A 22,424-nucleotide genomic window follows, 5' to 3' on the forward strand; every position below is an offset into this window, starting at 1 on the left:
ACTAGAGAGCAGTGAAGAGCTTTGCTGTGAGTAAATTGAAGCTATGTATTATTGAAGGCCCAAGTTCTATCTGTTCCCCTTATCTGATGTTTCATTCTTAAGGACGCCTATTTATGCAAGCCTGCTCGCAGGAGGATTTCTGTGAGTGTTTGTGTGTGTACACACACAGACTGGCTTTCTACCAGTGTGACTGTGAATCTTGTTTTGTATTATTTTGCATTGTTTGTATGCATCTTGTGTGATTTTTTCTACTTACATCTATAATTCTGTGTTTGTGTTTGTGTTCAACCCTAAAGGACATCTATTTGCAAAGCCCCAGTGTGCGGTGGGAGGACATCATCAGCCTGGAGGACACAAAGCGATTAGTCAAAGGGACCGTCATCTATCCCATTAAGGTGCGGCCGCTGCTTGGGTACGCTGGTATTTCAGCTCCGGTCACCCGTCTTCGATTCTGAATACATCTCCTTTAAAGGGCTTAAAGGGGATGAGGGTGGTGGGGTCAGGCCAGTCTGTTAGGCTGACATTAAATCTATATCTGAGATAATATGGTAACACATACACAGATGGATAGACAGAGAAGAAAGACACAGAGTTGATTTATAATATAAACACACACACACAGAATACAAGCAGTATGCACATGTGCTATGGTATGTGGAACATGTACACAAGCATGCACATTCACACACCTTCACCTCCCTCTGCATGCACAAGCAAACACACACCCACCTGAAGTACACACACTTCCGTTAACATCACCTGGACCTCTCTCATGGATATGATGACAACAAATCAGGTTGTCTGCATCCTCTTGACATTTACAGACGGAGATGAAGAGTGATGTGTCTGTCCTCTGTCCTGTTTTATTGAATAACACCCTCTGTTCATGCAGCATCCCTCCACCTACACACAATCCCTAACCACACCTCTATTTTTATGAACTGTCCAGAGTATTTAAGGTCAGTTTTGTGATTTCACTTCAGATTGTGTTTACCCCTTCTGTTTATTTGTGTTTGTTTTGCAGAACAAAGAGCATCTGTGATGGATTACACACTGCAAATATAAGTCACTGAGATGCGATATGTATTGTGATTATAGGTCTCTGTGATGAATAGTGAAAACCGCTATATGCTAGTGGTGTTATGACTTCAGTAAAGACTCAGTGCAGGCGAGTGCAGTGCAGTGATCTTGATTTGCCGTGTATGCAGTCATAACCAATAAACAAGGCTTGTATCATTTTCCTTCAAAAACATTTATTTCTTTTGGCACTGTCAGTTTTCAGCTTAACCTTACAGTAAATTGCACATCCGAACATTTAAGGAAGTTGTGTTGCCCTTCATCCATGAGACCACGCTGCAACTGATGCTTCTGTATATAAACCAAATAACTCCAGTGTGGGGTAGTACAGTATAATACAGTATAATTTAACTCCCTCAAAAACCCGACATGGACCTTGATGGGTTCAGGCATCAGTCTGAAAATAAGGCTATTTTATCTGAAAAGGTTCAAACTGGGAGATGGTGGATTCAGCAGCAGTGATTTGCTTGTGCAGTACAATTCCAGTTGAAATACACAATATTTCCAAAAGGCTTTGATTTTCTGCCATTTCTGCTCAGTATTCTATCATAATGCAGAGGACGAGGCCTGTGGATTGTGTTTTGGTCTTGCCCCGTTGGGCTAGTGCAAAGTTCTGGACAGTGTCTGGCTGAGTAGTCTCACTTTGTCAGAGCACAAAATTATTCAAGTTTATCTCAACAGTTGCATTTTTAAGATGATTGTATTAAGTATTTAAGCTCATAATGCTCTGCAAAGTATTTCAGGTACAGTTTTTACGTCACCTTCTCTTAATTCATCCAGCCCGTTGAATTAATGAAACGTGAAGCATTATGAGGAAAACACAGCAGAGGTCAGTTCAGAACTGCAGTGTTTTTTTTTTGTTCATTTTCTTAAACAAATATGAATAACACAAACATTTCATACACTTCTCCAAAGACATATCTGCTGGTGTTTAGCAGCACCACACAGTGGGTACAGTACTTAGTGTAAAATATCTGCTTTATAGTTTGAAAAGCCATTGGGCTACAAATGTGATTTGATTTAATGGACAAATCTCTACCAAAGTTTTGTGAGAAAATAAGGACTACACCTTATATATTAAGACAAAAAAAGTTGAGATTGTGAGGAAAAAAAAGGAGAAATGTGAAAACTGCTCCATTAAAATTGCTCTGAAGCGGTCAAGCCCACACAGATGACAGAGTGGCTGAAATCATGAAAACACTGCTATCTCTGAGCTGCTATAAATTGGACTATGACTCATATGGAGCCAAAAATGGGACACTGCACACATATCCAGGCTGTTTTCTTCAACACATCCTGTCAGGTTTTCAACATTTTCAAAAATATATAGTATATACAGATCATTGATTGTGAAGGAGGAAATGGAGCCACATGATCTTTGGAACAAACTTGCTTCTTGGCTTCCTGACGTTGGTTTCTGTGATTGGTTTACGTAAGATCTTCACAAAGACCCTAATTTACTGAGAGTCCACATGCCTATACACAGAAATGGGTATTTACTAAGAAAATAGTAGCTTTACAGTAGATATGTTTTTTTTTGTTTACACACCTAATTAAGCATTGCATATTTGTTTTAAAAGTAATTCCTTAGTCCCCAAAATTGATGGTCATACCAGTCTTCATATCACAGCTTCAGCATTTAATACTCAATACTAAATTTTCAAAGTGGATGTTTGCAAAAAGAGGAAATACTCAACAGCCTGGTTACAAAGACCCCGATTACACCTACCATTAACATGTGTCCTGGGTGGATCACAAGTGGACTGTACTCAATACAGGTGTAAACAACCACCAAGACGCGTTGTGACCACATATGTTTTGTAGTGTAAGTGCTAATGCAGCATGATGCATCCCAGACCAAGGATGCAAGGATGCAACAGGAACATGCCTCATCAGTCCCAGACTTGGTGGTTGTTTTGGTTACAGCGCCCCCTCGCTTGAAAAATGGAGAGTAGCGCTGATGTTGTTGCTGCGCTCGTCTGCAATCACAAGTGATTTTGTCCTGCCAGTCTCAACAGTTGGAATAGCTCGTACATGTATATTAGTTCTTGACACAGTTTTGTTTTCTTAGCTAGCTGTTAGCCTGTGTGTAACAAGCATGGCAACACCTAATGACTGTTTGCGGGGCCCTTTGATCATGATGTAGGCTGTAACGAAATCAGAACACAAGTTGCCAGCTGGACACCTTGGGGATGCAGGATAGACACAGGTGTGAACGGCGATGTTCTCTTCTGTCCACCTGTGATCGGATCACCCAAAATGCATGTTAATGCCAAGAAGAATCTCTGATTTGGTAAGAGAGGAAACTATTTTTGGGACTTGATTCTTTCAGCCTGATCCTAAAAAATACAGGCTGTATTTTTAGGAGTACTGAAGACCTCACTGACTGTGAAGGCAGTTTGAGCTCTCAGAGGAATGTTCATTGTATTGAGCGAGATGCTGAGTATCACTGAAGGTGACGGGCTAAGGCTTGAGTCAGAATGATCTGTTCCTGGGTTCGCTGAGAGGTGCAGCCTTCAGGTCGGTGGTCAGTGTTGCATTGTTGTTGATGCAGTCTGATTTCACGGGGTGAAGCTAAAGAGAACCCACTTTCTTTTGGGATGAAATTAACTCTACTGATGCAAATTTGAATTGTCAGCGTTTCCGGGTAGAAATATTTGAACTTTAAATGATGCAAGATGTTAGTGGCAAACTTTTGATGTTACTGTCTCTGTGCTGGCATCCGAGCCTCGACCGGGCCTCAGAAAACCCCGGCCTCTGTCAGAAATGTACCAGCCTCGAGCAGCATACCCTTGACATAGACACGAATGATGTAGAACATTGTGACGAAGTCTTGAGTGCTGAACAGGGTGTCTGCCAGAGCAAATCCCAGCGTGGACGGGATGAAACCTTGGCCGTACTCCACCATCCATGTCCCGGCGCTCCACTGGACCGACGTGGCGTCGCCTACACCGTGTACGATGGTGTCTCCTAAGGGAAAAAAAAAAAAAAAAAAAAAAAAGGTGGTAAGGGAAGAGAAACAAAACAGACAATCTATCATTTAGGACAGACAGAAAACCATTAAAGTAAAAACAGAAAATTGCAGATTAGAATGTATTTGTAATGATTATGGATCTTGAACAAGGCCTGAGGGCTGAAACATCATCTGAATAAAAGAGACAAGCATGTGAAGTTTACTTCCAGTGTTCAGCACCTCACTACAACCCTTGCTGTGCATTACTTCTCTATTATAGTTTAAAATGTCTTACCGGGGTAGTACATTTCACTCTTTGTTGTCCCCTCCTTCCACTGCCTGAAGGTGCCGGATATGATGGTGTCAGAAATCTCAGCCCAGTAACGACCTGACGGAAGAAAAGCATGGAGTCTAATTTATGTTGTTTTCTACGCAGATTGATCACAAAATCCTCGAAAAAGAACACAAAGATTATCACAAGTGCTTCATCATGCCTGTTACTGGAGCAGGCAGACGTACCCCTCATCCGTCCAACAGACGATAACGTTCTCAGTGTGTAGATCTGAGTGTGGTTGTCCTCAACATACTACTTATGTTGCATAGAGTATGACCACACAGACAGACTTCCGTCCGTCTTCAGTCCTCACCTGAGTGTCCTCCTGTATCTACTGCCGTGCCGAACAGCAGCAGGTACTCTGTGAGCGAGGCGTGGAGGAGGCACATGGAGCCCATCCAACCTCCGGCATTCATAAACACCCACTGCAGGTCCTCGTCTGGCAGGATGTGGCCAGGATACCTAGTTCAATTACACTTTGTTAGCTGGTTCTTAAACACGAAGCACATGTTCACATAAAAAGGTTTCCCAGGAAACTGCCTTTAGGAACAGGGATGAATGAATATTGTGAAATTCTGATGGACAGTGTTCAGTATTTTCTGGCCTCATTTACACTAAATCATTACTTGGTTTCTGACAAAAACTGCAAAATAAATCATTAGGTGCAGCCTTATCTGCAAGCTAGAGTAGGTACCCAGTTTATGCCAACTGAAAGAGGATCAGCACTGTAACATAATACACCATGTGGCTCTAAACACTCAGGTTAGGTTGAACATAACAGAGTCGAATGCTGTAAGTCGATTGGCTGAATATGTGTCAATCACAATTTGGGGAATTGATTAATAAACAACATTTCCTGGTTCCCTGCCTTCGGGTGTCATATTTCTGATGCAAAATAAACTAATCATTACCTCTTCCTGAGCTCCACTACCACTTTGGAGAAGGCCTGCTCATGGTCCTGTCCTGAGAGGAGACATATAAGAAAGTCATACTTATGTAAGGCAAGGAGGAGGACTACATCCATTCTTGTTAGTTTTAATTTTAGGTTTAGACATATAACTCCTTATTACCAAACTCACCTGCGTACTGTTTAGCCAATTTGGCGACGTCTTCTTTGTTGAAAACGTACTGCTTGGTGGCCATCCACTGTCGCAGCAGCAGCACGACCAGGACGGTGACTGCGGCGAACACGAGCAGTTTTACAGTCGTCCTGACTACAGACATGGTTTAAACAAAACGGCACAGACAGAGACACAGCAGCAGGGCTCACTACAAGTGGAAAAAGTGGCAGACAGGTCACTCCAGACACGCCATCGGCAAGGGAGGCGTGGAGTCCAAAGGACAGCTTCTTCCTGACACTGAGCAACGCGGGGCGGGAAGTGGCTGCTAAGCCAATCACAGGGCGAGTCAGTCGCTTAGCCACTTCAGGGTTGCCAGTAAATTGTAAAACCCCCTTTAAGTAGTTTTTGTTTATTTTGCATATTTATGTATAAAAAAGACTCGTCCACAAGGATGCATTTTAAAAGTTGTGTTAAATGCGAACATTTGTCGTTTTCTTATTTGTGGACTTTTAGAGGCTTGTCATTACATGCGGTTTTGTCCCAAAGAGCAAGCTTTTTCTCGCGTTGGTCAAAAAACAGGAAGTAGGCTAAGGGGGAGTTTATGGATAAGGAGTAGCGTTTTGTAGCTGCTAGCTGAAGTTCAGAGTGGATGGTTCAGTGACTGGACATCGGAGAGGTGACAGCTCTTAAACAGCACCGAGAGACCGACATGAGCGCCCAAAAAGATGTCACATTTGATCCCAAAGGTAAGGAGCTTTGCGAACTTTCATTCATCCAGAATATCGCTAGCTGCAGAAGGTAACGTTTACATCTGTGAAGGGAAGTAATCCAAAGCTCTCTTTGAGGTATGGCAGTTTTACTCTCCCTTGTGAATTCCACACGAACAGACATTTTACAAATAATCAGCAGACACTCTTGAACTTTGAAAAAATTAATAAAAAAAAAACACTTTTATCGATGTTGTCACTCAGTTTACTGTTTCCACAACTACTCTTCATCCTATCAAGATTGCAATCAAAGCAACGTGGAGCAATTATTACAATAGATTCAGCTAATCAAAGTGATGCTCCGTGGATTATTTACAAGCCGAATTTTCTGACATAGTCCAACAATTCACAAAATTCATGAAAATATATTCTACCTCGAAGATAGATTTTCCGATAGTAGAAGAACCAAAAAATTAACATTGTTTTGAATGGAGTTCGGTCACATTGAATTTCCGTATGAAAGAGATCGTATAGGATTCATTATATATCGCTGTCAAGTCAGTCAGTCCAGCACAGTCTTCATGATGAAGCTAGTTTTTCAGGCCAGTCACAGACAGAGCCCTTGTTGCTCTGCACTGGACAAAGGCAGCTGTGCAGTCTCGTGACATGTCCTAACAGTTCCTGTTGCGTTTACTGTTGTTCAGTTGTAGCAACAAGTCATCCCTAAAATCGAGCATCATATTTTTTGACATTTTATTGACTAAATGATTTATTTTTGTCATAAAAGGACCAATTAATTGCTAATAAAAATAACCATTGGCTGCAGCAATGCTGGGCAACATTCAACAACAAGACACATTAGCAATTTCCTCACATTGATAACTCTTGTGTGTGTATTACATTGCCTTGTCTCTTGTCTCCTAACCCTTTCAGAGCACCAGCACCTGCGTTACAACCCTCTGCGGGACACCTGGGTCCTGGTGTCAGCCCACCGCATGAAGAGACCCTGGGCAGGTCAGGTAGAAAAACCGCCTGAGGAACACATACCCAGATATGACCCCGGCAACCCACTCTGTCCCGGGAACACACGTGCGAATGGGAAGGTAAGAAGAGGTAGATACAGGCAGTTCAACCGTTTATATGTAAGTCTACATTAAACAGCCAGTGGCAGCTTGTTTGGTCATGGTTTCTTCTGAATTCTGGAACATTTATTAATTTTGTGTTTTTTCTCTCCCATTTCTGAAACCTCGCTCTATTTTTCTCCAGGTCAATTCAGACTATGACAGCACTTTTGTGTTTGAAAATGACTTCCCCGCTCTTCAGCCAGATGCTCCAGATCCTGGTGAGTACCATTTCTGATGCTGTGAAAATACCGGAACAAGCCATCGTACTACATTATAGGAAATATTTAAGCACTGGTTGCAGTGTATGATATGTGTTCAACTGCTTACAAGAATGGATTTTTTGGCATATCATACTTTTAAGTTCTTAAGCTAATGTTTAGTGAAATGCAAAGCAATGAAGGTATACACACTTTGGGTGTTTGCTTAGTTTATTCACGTGTTTATTTCAGTTTAGTCATTTATTGCATAACTGTAGTTTTTACACTCATTCAGGAATTTTTCAGTTTTTTTCTCAGGACATGCAGTTTGTAGAAGTCGAGCAGAGGGAGGTTGTTGTACCTATATTTAAGCTTGTCGTTGCTTTGGGGCTCAGTGATTTCATGCTGCTGGTTGTCAGGCACATCAGCTGGCTCCACATTAAACAGCAGCAAATATGTTCAGTTGCTTTTGTTTCCTTGTCATGTCCTGAATCCTGAAGGAGTTTTCACACTCATAGCAGCTTTTGTTCTTGCAGAGTAGGAACATGCAGTGTTTCCTCCTTCCAGTTGCACCTGCCACAGCTTTAATTCCATGAAGGTCAAATTACACAGACGCAGTCATTTATTTTACAGAACGTTATTTTCTTTGGTAACCTTGGGTATAGACAACCCATGGTTCAAAGTAACACTGACAGTTTTCCATACCTTGATTTAAACAAATACAGCTGTTTTCTGCATGTGTTCGGCACACAATATTCTATTTTTGAGATAATTTCATGGCGCAATAAAACAGAATTTTTAAACTACTTACATCTACTGTTGTGTTCCTCAGGCTCGGCTCAACATCCATTGTTCCAGTCTAAAGCTGCCAGGGGCGTCTGGTAAGAACAAAGCTTCATGTCACATACTACAGGATAATCAATGTGTGCTCTCTTTGTGAGTATGCGTGTAAGTATGTGTAATTATCATTGGGATTGATGCCCCCTATGTGTTATTTACTGAAAGGGACTGAAGATGGAACGTCACTCTAAACTGAATCTGGTACAATATCATTTATGTTTGATATTGTACCTGTCAATCACCCAATCAACTAAAAAAATACAATGTTACAATGTCATATATATATTAAACACATACCTAACATAAATTAACATGTTGGAAGGAAGGTGAGAAAGGTTAGAACGTATTCAGAGATGCATGTTAATCAGTGTTCCTTTTAAAAGAATTATGATGCATTCAAATTTATGACTAATTAAATCTACACTGATGAGTGCAATCAGAGCAGTCATGCTGAGGCAAGTCTCATTTATTGTTGCGCTCATTATCATCATAATCAGCTATTAGGTAAAGCTAATTTTGTTAATCAATGCGCTGCATGCTGCCCGTTTTCAGGACATCTTGATCTATGCAAATACAAAATCACAAATCCTCACCACAGATACATTAAGACGTGTGCTTCCTCTAAGAGGCCAGCAGATGGGGACGTTTTCTCACCGCTCCGTTTTAAAGGCATTAGATGCTTGATTGTTACAGTGATGTGGATTTCAGTGGGGTGACGGTTACCCTGTGTGTTGGTAAATAGGATATAAGAGCTTTCTGTGTGGCCAAATATTGCCTATTCATGGAACTATATTGTATTCAGTTAAGAGATGTGGATCAGTAAGTGAAGCCTCATGACGGCAGCCCACTCACATTTCACATCATATCAAAGATAACGTTCTCAGTGTGTAGATAAGTTTCTTTTATCTTTTAAAGATGTTCCTGAACATCTCAGGAATCATTAGATGATTTGAATGTGGTTTTTAATTCCCATGTGATAGTAGGTGTGGAGGCTGCTTGCCACACACTCACACTGATGTGTTGCACTATCTTGGTATTGGTTGTTAAATTTTAGGGTATTTCTCTTCCCTGCTGATGTGAATGTGGGTGTTTTTCTTTTCACGATGTAGTGGCTGTATGCAGGTTTGGTCAGTAGTGTTTTTGTTGTGAGTGCATGTGGTCCACACATACAGCCTCGTGGCCAAAGAAAGAGGACCTTAGAAACTGGACCAGTGCTAGTTGCCCTACAGCAACATTCAGAGAGCCAATTAGAGGGAAAACAAAATGGGAAATGGGATATTGGGGATTTGGGTCATGGGAGACAAAAACAGAAATGGGGTGAGGGAAGAATTGAGAAAATTCCTAATGACTTGGTGTCACCCCCTCTCATTCATAAATCCCCTCTCAGCAGTTCAGGTTTACACAACAAATTTATTAAGCTTTCTGAAACAGGCTCCTGATGGTGTCCTTATAATTTCCAAGACAGGAACTGTAATTTCTGAAGAAGTGTCTTTGATATGACTGACAAATGATTATTTTTTTGTCAATTGGTACACTTCACATTAATTTCATTCTTTCTGTCTGAGTTTTAATTGCAGGAAAGCATAGAGTTCAACAAATAATACTGTTTTTTTCAGGTTCAAATGGATCTCTTTCAGTTTTTCCTGTCATTAAAATTAAGTTCTTTCAAGAAAATTTCTCTGGAAATCAACAAATGCCTCTAAATTGCACCCGACGTACTTCAACCCATTTGTGCCCACAACTAAACAAATTAATGACTTTCCTTTAGTGGAAGTGGTCTCTGGGCTTGCCTACAAATCTGAATAAATTTTCAAAATTGATCAAACCACTGGGCTGAAATGTAAGTTTTTCTTATCATACTATACTACGAAACTTTGGTTTATAACCACATGCCTAAGTAATAAGATTTCCAGCAGCCTCATCCTTGCTATGTGTTCACTGCTAATAAACACATGTTCGCATGCTAAAATGTGTGTGAACATGGTGATGTGCAACTGATGTGACTGGCTTTGGGTCAGTATGTTAGTGTTGGGTTTGTTGAACATTGTTGTATACAGGTTAGTGCTTTTTGGAGGTCTACACACACACACACACACACACACATATATATACACAAGAGGGCTGGCAGCTCCTATGATACTCATGAACAATTCATAAATACGACCAGTCAGTTTTGCTCAGAGCATAAACACCAAAGTCATGTTCAATAATTGATCATGTACTAGCTGCTCAGGCCCTAAGAAGAGCCTGTCTGTCGATACAAATTTCATTTTTCTGACTCTGACAGTCGAGCTGGTATCCCCTGGGCATCGCAGGTAAGGCTGGGAGCAAACATACACGTGGAAATACTACACACACTTCTAAACGCTGTATGAAGTGGTTAAAACATAATTACGCCCTGAGGCCATATTTTTTTTCAGTCGGTCATGCTCACTTTACTTTTTAAAGAGAATTCAGCGCACAATTACAGATATCATGATGGATATCGTGAGTAAAACCACTAACCATATGAACTGAATTTATTTGGCTTTGAGTCTGACCCTGGACACATGTCACACGTTCTCAACTCAGTCAGCCAATCCCAGTCATCTCCATTTCTATTTTTTGCCTAATAAATCTCCATTTGAGATTTTAAAGAACTATATTGTATTGTTTTCAAAAGGCCTTCATGGATGTGACAGTAAAAGTCCCTTCAAAGTTTTTTGAGATGAGGTTTAGTTGCACTAACAAGGATTAACTTGTTTACTAACCACTCCATTGGTATTAAAATTGAGTCAAACCGCATTTACGAACTTTGTGTTTCCACAGGCAGTTTGCCTTCACCTCTCAAGAAATACCAATAATATAACTATATATATAACTATAAATCATATAAAATTATTTTCATTATGTTTGGCCATTCACATCATCAAAAAAACAAAAACAAATAAATAAATAAAGGTAATAATATCTCTATTTTATAGCTCTTTTCAAAACTACCATTACAAAGTGCAGGAGAACAAGGAAATACATAGTCACAGTCACTGAGTAAAAAATAAATGAAACCGCTAAAAGTGAATATAAAATAACAGGTAAAATAATTAAGAAAAAGCCAAATGGTAGTTTTCTTTAGAGACGATCTAAAAGAGGGCAGTGAATTTTCTAGTCTCAGATCCTCGGGTAATCTGCTTCAACGGGATGGTTCCCGAACAGCTAAAGCCCTGTCAGCCTTGGTCTTCAGCCTTGAGCGAGGAATAGCGAACAGGGCCTTATCAGAGGACCTGAAGCTACGAGCTGGAGTGTAATGGTTTAGAAGCTCAGCCAGGCATCTTGGTGCAAAGTCTAGATTACAATTTTAAGATCAATTCTAAAACGGATGGGCAACCAGCGAAAGGAAGCTAAAATAGGCAAGATATAATCATGCTGTCGTGATCTGATAAAAAGTCTGGAGGCTGCATATTAGACGCCGTGAAGCCCTGTAATCATGTTTTGCCCATGGCAAGTGAACACATCATTATAGCAATCCAAACGAGAAGTACTGAAATCATGAGGAACTCTTGAAGATCATCAAAAGTAAGAAAAGATCTTGTTCTGGAGATATTTCTCAAGTGGAAAAGACACCACTGAACTGGCCCTTTAACACGTGACTCAATAATTGACGTTGTGATCTAGAATGACTCAAAGGTTCTTAACAGGGGGTACAACATCATGAGCTAGAGTGCCAAGAGTTGGCAGAACTTGGATGTAAGCTTGCTCAGGGTTTATAGTAAGACATTTTTGTTTTAGATGAGTTCGTCTACTATCCAGTCCTTAACCACAGCCAGGCAACTACGCAGGGAGGATCATTTAGCCGATTCTGAAGATTTTCATGACAGTTCAGCATCATCTGCATAGCGATGAAATTAAATATCATGATGTTTTACAATGTGGCCTTAGGGGAGTGATATAAAGAGAAAACCACTGGAGGACAGTCACAGAGATAACAACACATGTTCTCAACCTTTTAGTCATAATGTTATATGATAAATCCTTTCACAGTCTGCGTTTGAGGCAATGGGGACATCAGGAAGGAGTAAGAAGGTCATTAACAACACATTGTTTGACACCATTTGTAGCCATGCTAGCAGCATGACTGTAGGGATGGCAATGTTGATCTAATGCAGTCTTAAACAGCTCAGCAACTATAGGATGGATTTTCATGAGATGTGGTAGAGAGATTTATAGTCGCCATGTTCTGATTGTATAAGCTTTGAACTGTTCATCTCCAGCCATCATCAGGTCAAAATTTCCATTTGTCACCAAATACCTGTAAAACCACTGACGTTCCCATCAGCCTCAGCTTTTCTCTGTGTTTAATACTAATTAGCACGCTAACACACTAAACTAAGATGGTGAACATGGTGATGGTGGCAAACATTATCCCCTCTAAACATCAGCATGATGGCATTGACACTGTAAGCATACTAGCATGCTGATGTTAGCCTTTAGCTCAACGCACCACTGCTAAGTACAGCTCCACAGACCTGTTCGCATTGGTGTAAACTCTTCTCAGGCATATTTTTGCCAGCATTTTGCCAAATTATACATTGCTTCTATTTCAGAAGGAGATATTTCAGCTCAGTTCTTAACATGCTCAACAGATATCGACCAATACATGACAATTGTTTGATTCACTGTGTATCTTAAATGATGTGATATCTAACGTCTCTCCTGCCATCCTCTCTGCCTGTTTCTTCGTCTCTTTTTCAGTAAGGTCATGTGTTTCCATCCCTGGTCTGACATCACCCTCCCTCTCATGAAGAAACATGAGGTTGTCAAGGTGATTGACAAGTGGGTGGGGCTTGTTGAAGAACTCGGCACCACGTATCCCTGGGTTCAGGTATGGGATGCACGCACACATGCACTCATTCCTATTCACATTCACACATTATTGAAGTAATTTCTCCCAGGGCTGGATACCTGTAAAATTGTAACAGGTCAACTTTTCCCCCCGCACTCCTCCGTCACTGATCATTCCATTTTCTCCTCTTTCCAATTTTTCATTTTAATGTGTCTTGTATTGGATTGGATGAAACTTTAATGATGCCTCTGGGCAAACTCACAAATTCAAACAGCAGCAGCAGCAGAGAGAAGGATATGAATAAGATAATATGTTGAAGCTGATACACCTCACAATTAAATGCTTCTTCTATCACATGCTGAGACTACTTCAGCAAATAAAGACACTGTGTTTTTATATGTTTTTTTTTATTATTATTTTATAGATTTAGAGATTAGACGCTGACGCACATCTTTTGGTACACTGTTGGGTTGAATGGCACCAACTACTACAATACCCATGACCCCCATAAGGCATTACTGTGGAAAAGACACAAACTTGAGCTTTAAAATCTTGGAACAAATAAAATCCCTAGAGATAACTCGTATTCTGCAGTGCTGCACCATTCCGACTCTGTAACACTGTATGATGATAGATGTTGCTAGCTTATGGTATTGTTTCCTCATCAAAAGCCAGATTCCCTCCTGAGATTTAAAAACACCTGTGAGTGCAGGCATGTTTTGAAGTGTCCCATAGAGAGGCACAAAATCACTGTGGATCAGTGAAAATTCTCACTAAATAGACAAATGCACACAGAGCCACAGGGGAATTGGACATACTGACTACCAAGTATCAGCAATAAGGACTGCACCACTCTGCTAGATTTGTCCTTTAATCGGTTCCTCCTGAGACAATCCTGTTTTTCAAGAGTCCTTGAGAGAGACTTCGACCTTCTGACGGAAAACAGCATCTCCTTTAGTTTGCTTGGACGGCCCAGTGCTGGCATCCAGTGTGCCACCACCAAAGGGCTCTTCTCTTCTTCTGTTTTTATCTCTGTGGTCCTTTTGATTCGCTTTGATTTGCTCAGCTCTGTCGCTCTGCAGCACAAAATAATAAATAACAAAATAAACCCGAATAACTTTGCCTCGTATTTCCTGCTTTTAGATCTTTGAGAATAAAGGAGCTATGATGGGTTGTTCAAATCCACATCCTCACTGTCAGGTAAGAAACACACACACACACACACACACATATACAAGATAAGAAAAGACACACACAATATATGAATTTCACTTATACGCATGTTCAAATGTGTAGACACTACAACAGCCATTTCAGCTACATGGAGATATTCAATGTCTTCGACGTGGCAATATGAAGGAATATTTCCACATTAACACTCTTACGTGAACCACCTCTTTCAGTGCAGTTAGTTTGAAGGTGCAGCATTAACATGAAATAACAAAAGCTTTTATCACATAGGCACAATACGATTTGGTGTCATTGGTCCAATTTGCACATCTGAGAGGCTGGCTTCTCAGATTCACTATGACAATGAAGTTGACATGTGCCAAAAGGAACCAGACATGTCTCAACACAGAAGCTGGTGTTTGTCTCTTCATTTAGATATCACAGATCCCTTCCTGGCTTTGTCTCTTTTTCTAAAAGTGTGTATATTTGTGTCTGTTATTTCTTCTTTGTCTGATTTTTTTTTTTTTTTTTTTTGGATGCACAATCACATTTGTATTACTGTTTCGGTGTTTTCTTGTCTTTTCATGTTTGCCTTTTCAGAAAGGTGATTCAGGCAAGATTAACAACTTGCAGCGAGAGAGTGAGAGAGAGGCGTTTCCTGTCAAACTGTCACTTCACAGTGTGATGTTGAGAAAAAGCACGTTCAGGATGGAGAACAATACAAACAGAAGGACTTGGGGCTAGACAGAGCGATAGGTTGAATTTTAAACAGCGATATTGTCGTCAATATGGTCAAAATAATATGTCAGCTATCCTAGAAATGCAGAAAACAAGTGTCGCTGCCTAAAATACACAGAGGAAGACAACACCATCAGACACAAAAATCCCTGTTTTCAGCCCGAGAGTAATGCACAAGTTGATGGAAGTCCACTTATAACCAGTATAAGTTCAACTGCATTTCAGATGAAAACCACTTCAGGGTGCAGACTTTGTGACAGTAGCCTGTGTCATTCATGTTAAATGCAGCACGGATCCTTTTTCCAAAATAAAGGAATAAAGGAATAGGTTGACAGGAGGGCAAAGACGGGACACAGTGGGAAACAGCTCGCCTGGCTCTGTCCGAAAGTAGAAAGAAAATAAAAGTGTAAACTGCCCACCGACACATGTAAAGCTCTACAGAAATGCCAATGATTAAATTGATAAGTTCCTCCTCACTGGTTAATCGGTGACATTTCGAGTAAAAAAAAAAAAAAAAAATTTCACTTCCTACAAACGCCTACTTGAATTTGTGCTGTAATACAAATAGACAGCAGGTGGCAGTATGTGACCTCAGACTAACATGGTTTTCACGCATTGTCTCTCTGATGCTACATGACTGATCTGTTTCCTTGTACAGGGCTGTTATTTATTTGTTACAGCAGAAAGTTGCTTTAAAAAAGTAGAGATACAGCCACTGTAAAAGGAGAATATTTCTGATTAAGATGGTTTAAAGCCCCATTAATACATTCATATGCTGTCAAAGTCTGGTTTGTTCTTGTATAACTGCTGCCAGATAAAAAAATATATGTTTTGTTTTCATGTGGTCCAGTATGAAAGAATACACTCTCAAACCCGGATCCTGGCTTTGATGGAGCTTGTTAAAAGTTTTAGCAGTTTCTTGTTTCTTTTCCCCCCCTGCAGTCCAGATTTACCTTTCTTAAGACATCAAAGTCCAAGAAAAGACTAATGTGTAAATGTGTGCGCGTGTGTACAGCCAGACAACCCCTTCAGGCCAAAATGTAAGAAGCAAAGATCTAAAACTTTGAAGAATAACGAAAATGTAAATCATGTTCTGGAGGCAGCGTTGCTTCTGATAACTTTGCTCTCATAGGAGCAGAGCTGTATGTATTTTTGTGTAAGTGGAGGAAGGAAAAGTTATGCCTCTGGACTAGTAATGTGCTTTTTTACGGAAGTAGCACAAACCATATACAGTATTAATTCTGTGAAGCGCTCGGATATCTTTGAAAACATTTGCCTCTCAGACGTGGACGGTTATTGAATTCATATTTACTCCCTAGTATGTCTTTCACTCTTGAATAACAACACTTGGAAGTTGGAGTTTAAGGCCTGATGGTGTCATAATAGCTGTTAAGGGTGATGTCTGTTATTTTTCAGAAGTTCTGTCTCGTGGGAATGGATTATATACCTTGTTTTTATCTCTGCATTATCTCTACTTTCTTTTTGCTGCGTGAAACAGTCTGCCTCTGGATCGATGATAGATCTGTAGATACAAAAACACATGTGTACAGACAGACTCACAGCTACAGATGCTGGCGTGCATGCAAATACTGTATATCCACACACACACACATCACTGCCTGGAGGCATGCACATGTACAGTATTTACACATGTAGTTCACACATTAACCATGTCTGTCTCTTTCAGCCTTTCCAGGATCACGATCATTCTAGCATATCAAGCTGAGCTGCTCTCTGCTTCCATCGCACTAATTGTGCAGCAAATCTTACCCTGACGTAGGGCAAAAATGCCAAAAACACTGATAATCTCCAGCTTTTTTTTTTTTTTAAAGATTATTTTATTGCATTTGCTTTGTTATTAGCATATTAAGTGTTATTCATGAATCTTGACACAGGACGATACAGCTACATGACATGTTCCCTAAAGGCAAGACCAGCAGGACACAAATAAACTGCATGAAAATTAAAAAATGACAAAGCTCCTGATTGTCAAAAGGACCTTTTTTTTCTCCCCCTGTTGCAAAGAAAAAAACTTAGGAAATCATAGGAGCCTGCGACATTGTGATTCCTGCGCTGCATTCTGGGTGAAAAAGTGGAGGAGTGTTTAATCAGAAAACAATTTGCCGTGCAGCCTGAAGCAGTGCTGCTTAAAGGAGCAGAGAACATTTTGACTGGTACTCTGTTCGTGCTGATAGAATATTACAATTGGAAGACCTACTCGCGGCGACACAAATACATGGTAACAGGCCTAAAATCTCTCCTACAAAGACAAAAGGGCAAAAATACCCCCTGAGAGCAGTTAGCAATCATTCCGAACCTGGACAATATCTCAAGTAATGCAGAGAAATCAAACTCAAGACCAAACAAATGACCATAGTCAGCTATAAACACACACCATCAGCTTTGCTCCCCAAACTAGCAATCAATATTCTGGTAGAGGTCTCACTCATCAGAGCATGAATATGTGTTGCCCACTGTTACACCGTTGAGTTTTGCATTCCTGCATATACTTGTGTCCATTAGTTTGGATGCTCATTATGATAAACTCATATGCAAATGCCTCCTAGTCAAAACACCAGTAACTTGTTATCTCAGGTAGTGATTTATCACACAGCAGTGCATCAGTGGTTACATGTTCGAGTCATTTGGCACTCTTTCCCTGCTTTTACAGCCATTAAAATACCATCGAGTGTGAGGATGAATTATCCGTATGCCTGTCATGACGTTCACTGTCATCCATAAAAAGCTTTCTTAAATGCAGTAGAAGTGCATTATGAAGCTAATTCTGCAGGCTAAAAAGTGTTTTCCCCGAAGTGAGATTGAAAATGAACTGTAGTGCTGTGTGTGGAGGTGAGTAACGCAGACGAATGCTCTCCACAAATGGAATGACCTGCGGGGTCTCATCTGTCTGCCTGTTTCCTCCAGGGATGTTTACTTTTTCAATCACAGTTAATACCAGCGTCTCATTTTCAGCAAATGCTGTCTGCTGCAGTGACAGTTGGTGGCTGATGAGAGGAACGTTTCAACAATGTGTTTGTCTCAGTCAAAGCAGCTGCTTTAAACTTTTAATTTTGTATTTGGAGATGTTTTATATTAATCACAATCAGGGAGCCAATTTTGTCAGCGAGTGTGTGTGAGCGTTCTTGTCTATACGGATCATTGCTCTGACATTTACAGTATGTGAAGTGTAACTGAATCAGCTGTTGTGATGGTTAACCGAAATGTTCAATTACCACAGCTGTAATTTAGTGTGACTTTAATATTATGCACGCAGTGTTTGTGTTTGTAGTGCAACATATTTGTTTCTCTAATATAAGTGAAGTTCATGCCTTTTTTCATGTTTTTTACATGAATATAAAATGGCGCGATGTAAATCCCTCATTAGCTGCATATGCATGCGACTTTGCAAAGGACAATAATACATCATGACAGTGTTTTTACAGATTTTAGTCTAGCCTAGCCACCTTATCTCCAAATCATTCTATATTTTCAATACACTTTTGTATGAAAAAACACATCATTTTATTAGTTTCCATACATTACGAAATGCATATTGCAGAGGCTTTGTAGCGTGGTAAGGCACATACTATGATTTTTTAATCGACCCACACTTTCAGCTGCATTACCTCTACTACTTCCACGAGAAGTGGAAGAGGGGAAGATGGGGCAGGTGTCACTGTGGCAGACACGGGTCCTGTTTCCCCAACATTAAACCTGGTCCTCGACTATTTTCATTGTGCATCTATATTGCATTTTATTTGAAATGACCACAAGGCTTAAAGCTTCTGAAAACTTAGTTTTAAAGTATTTCTGTATAATATTTAATATTCATGCGTAAATAAGTAAGTCAGTTAAAGTTTGTGAAAAAACACCCTCGTAATATTATTTATTCGGTTTAAAACTTCTTCATCGGGACTGTGTGACTATAGTCAAATATGACTGACATTGACTCACAGCATATGCAGACAGTCCACCAACTATCATATAGTGCTAAATCTTGATTGGTCCTGAGAAATGTGTGACATCACCTTTTTCCAACTGAACTCCGCCCACTTCAGAATAGCAACACAAGTACATATGAAAAAAAAGAAGTTGTAAAATAAGCACAAGTGTTCCAAGTTTGGCAGAAAATGTTGTGCTCATGTACTTCAGAACCCCAACGCTAAGTACTTGAATGAGAAAATATTCCATCAGGGCCTTTAATGCCTGTATACACAACCCGGCTGATTCGGTTCACTGTGATAAAGCACCTGTCTCAATGGCGTTTTTCAGCGTCTGCAAGTTGATTTTTACACTGTATTGAAATAAATGTAAGCCAGTGGCTGCCAGTGGAAACCCCATTTATCAATCTAAAAAGCCTGAATGGAGAAATTAAAGTGAGTTTTGAAACCAAGAAATCTTTCCACCTGTGAAGCCTTTATTGATTGAGTGGTATTGAGAAATAACCCTATTAAACCACAAATGTAATGAGGTCATTTGGAATCAGGGCAGCAGGAAAAAGAGCTCAGGTTGCTTGTTGCCCCTTTGATTTTCTGAACAGAGAGTAGTATACACACACACACACACACAACTGTAAGTTTTTCTAAATATCTGTCTTATCGTCATCTTCCTGCTTCCTGTGACATCGTAGGTGTGGGCCAGCAACTTCCTGCCTAATGAGCCAGCTCTGTCAGACCGCTGCCAGAGAGCCTACTATGAGAAACATGGAGAGCCGCTGCTGCTGCAGTACGCCAGACTAGAGGCTGACAAAAAGGTACAGCTGTACACATACAACCACAATAGGCAAATAATGTTTTGGATGATCATTTAGAGCAGAATTTCACCCTCAGAAATGTATACTTACTGTTCCGCTGGCCTCGCGGAGTTACACGTTCAAGGACTTTAATGGCTTAAAATTGAAATGAAATTGAACTCTGCATTTTCTATTATATATCAGGGTCAAAATGAATACAAAAGCACTGGTAAACATTTAGTCTTGGAATCCATATTGAGTAGTCCAGAAAACCTTCCTCTAACATATGCATCGTGGGAAGATGTTCAACAAATCTGGCAACCCAGGCAGAGTGGTCAGACACAGTAAATCAATAAAACATGTCTTAAAGGTCATGTTTTGTTAAATAAAGTGCTTATTGTGAGTTGCCCAGGGGTTTTCCCCTCTCACCTGACCAAGAGCAACATCATGAGTGGTGAATGGCGACACAGAGTCACTTTATGTGTGATAATTTTATGATAAACTCCCTTAAAAAAAAAAAAACCCTAAATATGCAAAACAGTGGCGCCATATTTGCCTCACTATGACTAGCCTCATTGCCTCTCCCTTCATCCCTTCAACTTCCACCATCTCCCGCCATGCCTCTCTCGCTTTCTCTTACTTCATCTTTCTCTTGTTTTTCCCATCTGCATCCTCTGCCTGTCTTTCAGTCAGTGAAGCGTGTGATTGGACAGCAGAGACACTCATTAGCATAATGCTGCGGCATCCATCTTCAACCTGCGTGAAGATTAGGAAAACCAACTCCACTTTTTTTTTTTTTGCGTGTGTGTGTGATTGTGAGAGAGGGATTTTCCAGTCATGTGTGTGGAGCGGCAGTAACCATCAAAGACAGGGCCTAACAGAGCACTGAGCGCATTAAGCATGTTGGCAACTGTCTTATTAGTAAGCAGACATTTGGTGGAAAGCGTGAACGAACTCTCTGCAGGAGAATTAAACTTGACAGAGCCATGACGTTTTCGCTTTGCTCCCTTGAGCTGCAACGAGATGGCTCACTTGTGCTACTTTATTATTTAATGCACTTCGTCTCAGGTTACAGCTATAACCCTTTTTGGAACTGGCTTCAGTTGTGTTTATCCAGCGATGAGCCAATCAAATGTGCCGCCAGTGTCCTAATGAGATTAACAGGTATCACCTTACCTTTCAGGCTTCCACCTGTAAGGCGTCCTTTGAGTGTAAATAGTGGTGAACAGATTGTACGTTTTGGTTTGGTTTCAAAAACTGTATTGATGAAAAGTTTTCAGAAGTTGCATGTCCAAACAGTAGAGTAAAAAATCCAAACTTTTATTTGTTGTTTTTTATTTATTTCATTGATAAAAGGAGCAGTTTGACATTTTGGAAAATATACTTATCAGCTTGCCAGCCTGGAGTTTGATGAGAAGATCAATACCGCTCTCACGTCTCTACTGCAAATGTGTAGCTGGAGCCAGCAGCCATTAGCTTAGCTTAGCATAAAGAACGGAAACAGGTGGAAACAGCTTTCCTGGCTTTTAGCCGGGACTGATTGGTATGCAACCAGTGTAGAGTCCAGGAATTTACTGGTCAGGTACTGGTTAAGTTAATCAATAGTTAAGTTAATCTCAGAAGTTTGCGAGAAATCAGAACAGCAACTCCTTTCCTCTTTTTCTCTTCAGTCGGTCTCATTTCTGCCACTCGTTCGCTTCCCTGGAACAAATCACAGCCACTATTTGCGTTGATTAGCCACTTCACACGCAAAGCTGAAATCCACTTGGGGTCTAACTTAAGAGCAGGTTTTTTTCCTGCTCTTTTTCTACTCTTGAATCAAAGCTGATTCTTCTGAGTGACTGAAGGAAAAGTATTTAATTCCTCTTCAAGAATAGTTGCAGAAAGGGACAATGGGCTTGATGATAGAGTACAAAATTGACCAAAGGAGTTTGAGTGCAAAGTAAGATGGAGGCAGAGAAGAAAGCGGTTGAATGGAGAGGGGGAGAGAACAAAAGGAGACAAAAGAGTGGACGGAGATGAATAAGGACAGAGACACAAAGTCAGAGAGAGAGAGAGATGTGTGGGTAAGAAGGAAAAGAGAAATCAGACAGCCACTGATTCATTCAGGGAATGAGCTGATACCCGTTCCACTGGAGTGTGTGTGTGTGTGTGTGTTTTGAGTGGATGGCATTAAGGTTTCGAGAAGAGCAAGGTAGACTCTAGACAGCTGCTCATGGGGTCTGACCTTTATAAAATCAGCGTGAGCAGGAGTGTGTGTGAGTTTGTGTGTGTGTGTGTTTCTGAGAATGCCTTCAACTGCTTGTTCTTGTGTTTGTTTGTGTGTGTGTGTGCTCGTGTGTGTTCCTCTCTGCACCTGTCTCTCTGAGCTGGGGTTACGAGCGTAAATTGGCACACTGCAGTGTTTGGAGGAGTTTGAATCGGGGGTTCGGCTCCTTGGTGACACTCTTAACTTTGAAACAGAAACTTTCTAAGCTAATTGAATAATGCTCTTTGGGATTTGCAGTCAGTGAGGTGTCTGTGTGAGGACATCCTCCACTTCCTCACTCTCTCTCTCTGCACTCCACTCCTCCTCCTCAATCGTCCCTCTCCATCCTGGTTCGCTCTTATTTCTCTGTCTTCATTGTACTCCTTTATGATCCTGTTCATGGCAGCGGATGATGAATACAATG

At 40.6% G+C, this 22,424-nt stretch overlaps 2 protein-coding genes across 2 annotated transcripts in view; one reads left to right on the plus strand and one right to left on the minus strand.

Moving 5' to 3' along the window:
- Positions 1–1,861: 1,861 nt before the first annotated feature.
- Positions 1,862–5,707, minus strand: sigmar1 (sigma non-opioid intracellular receptor 1). The gene is made up of 5 exons (XM_041960520.1): positions 5,444–5,707; positions 5,276–5,327; positions 4,678–4,826; positions 4,326–4,418; positions 1,862–4,047 (listed from the first exon to the last, which is right to left on the minus strand). Exons 1-5 carry the CDS (start codon positions 5,586–5,588, stop codon positions 3,818–3,820), a joined length of 669 nt encoding a protein of 222 aa, XP_041816454.1. The 5' UTR covers positions 5,589–5,707; the 3' UTR covers positions 1,862–3,817.
- Positions 5,708–5,797: 90 nt separating this feature from the next.
- galt (galactose-1-phosphate uridylyltransferase) overlaps positions 5,798–22,424 on the plus strand; it is a 32,798-nt gene continuing 16,171 nt past the window's right edge. Inside the window, exons 1-7 of the mRNA XM_041960519.1 lie at positions 5,798–6,171; positions 7,066–7,235; positions 7,399–7,474; positions 8,286–8,334; positions 13,022–13,151; positions 14,256–14,312; positions 19,651–19,773. Of these exons, the coding sequence (XP_041816453.1) occupies positions 6,135–6,171; positions 7,066–7,235; positions 7,399–7,474; positions 8,286–8,334; positions 13,022–13,151; positions 14,256–14,312; positions 19,651–19,773 (642 nt within the window). The 5' untranslated portion in view covers positions 5,798–6,134. The remainder of the gene's footprint in view (positions 6,172–7,065; positions 7,236–7,398; positions 7,475–8,285; positions 8,335–13,021; positions 13,152–14,255; positions 14,313–19,650; positions 19,774–22,424) is intronic.

The sequence above is a fragment of the Chelmon rostratus genome, chromosome 19 (assembly GCF_017976325.1).
Source record: "Chelmon rostratus isolate fCheRos1 chromosome 19, fCheRos1.pri, whole genome shotgun sequence".
Lineage (NCBI taxonomy): Eukaryota > Metazoa > Chordata > Actinopteri > Chaetodontiformes > Chaetodontidae > Chelmon > Chelmon rostratus.

Excerpts from the sequence above, each read along its gene's own strand:
- sigmar1 (XM_041960520.1), bottom strand. The coding sequence starts at position 5,588 with ATGTCTGTAGTCAGGACGACTGTAAAACTGCTCGTGTTCGCCGCAGTC. Across the intron at positions 4,827-5,275 it reads GTAGTGGAGCTCAGGAAGAG|GTATCCTGGCCACATCCTGC; the intron begins GTAATGATTAGT and ends TAATTGAACTAG. Across the intron at positions 4,419-4,677 it reads AGATACAGGAGGACACTCAG|GTCGTTACTGGGCTGAGATT; the intron begins GTGAGGACTGAA and ends TTCTTCCGTCAG.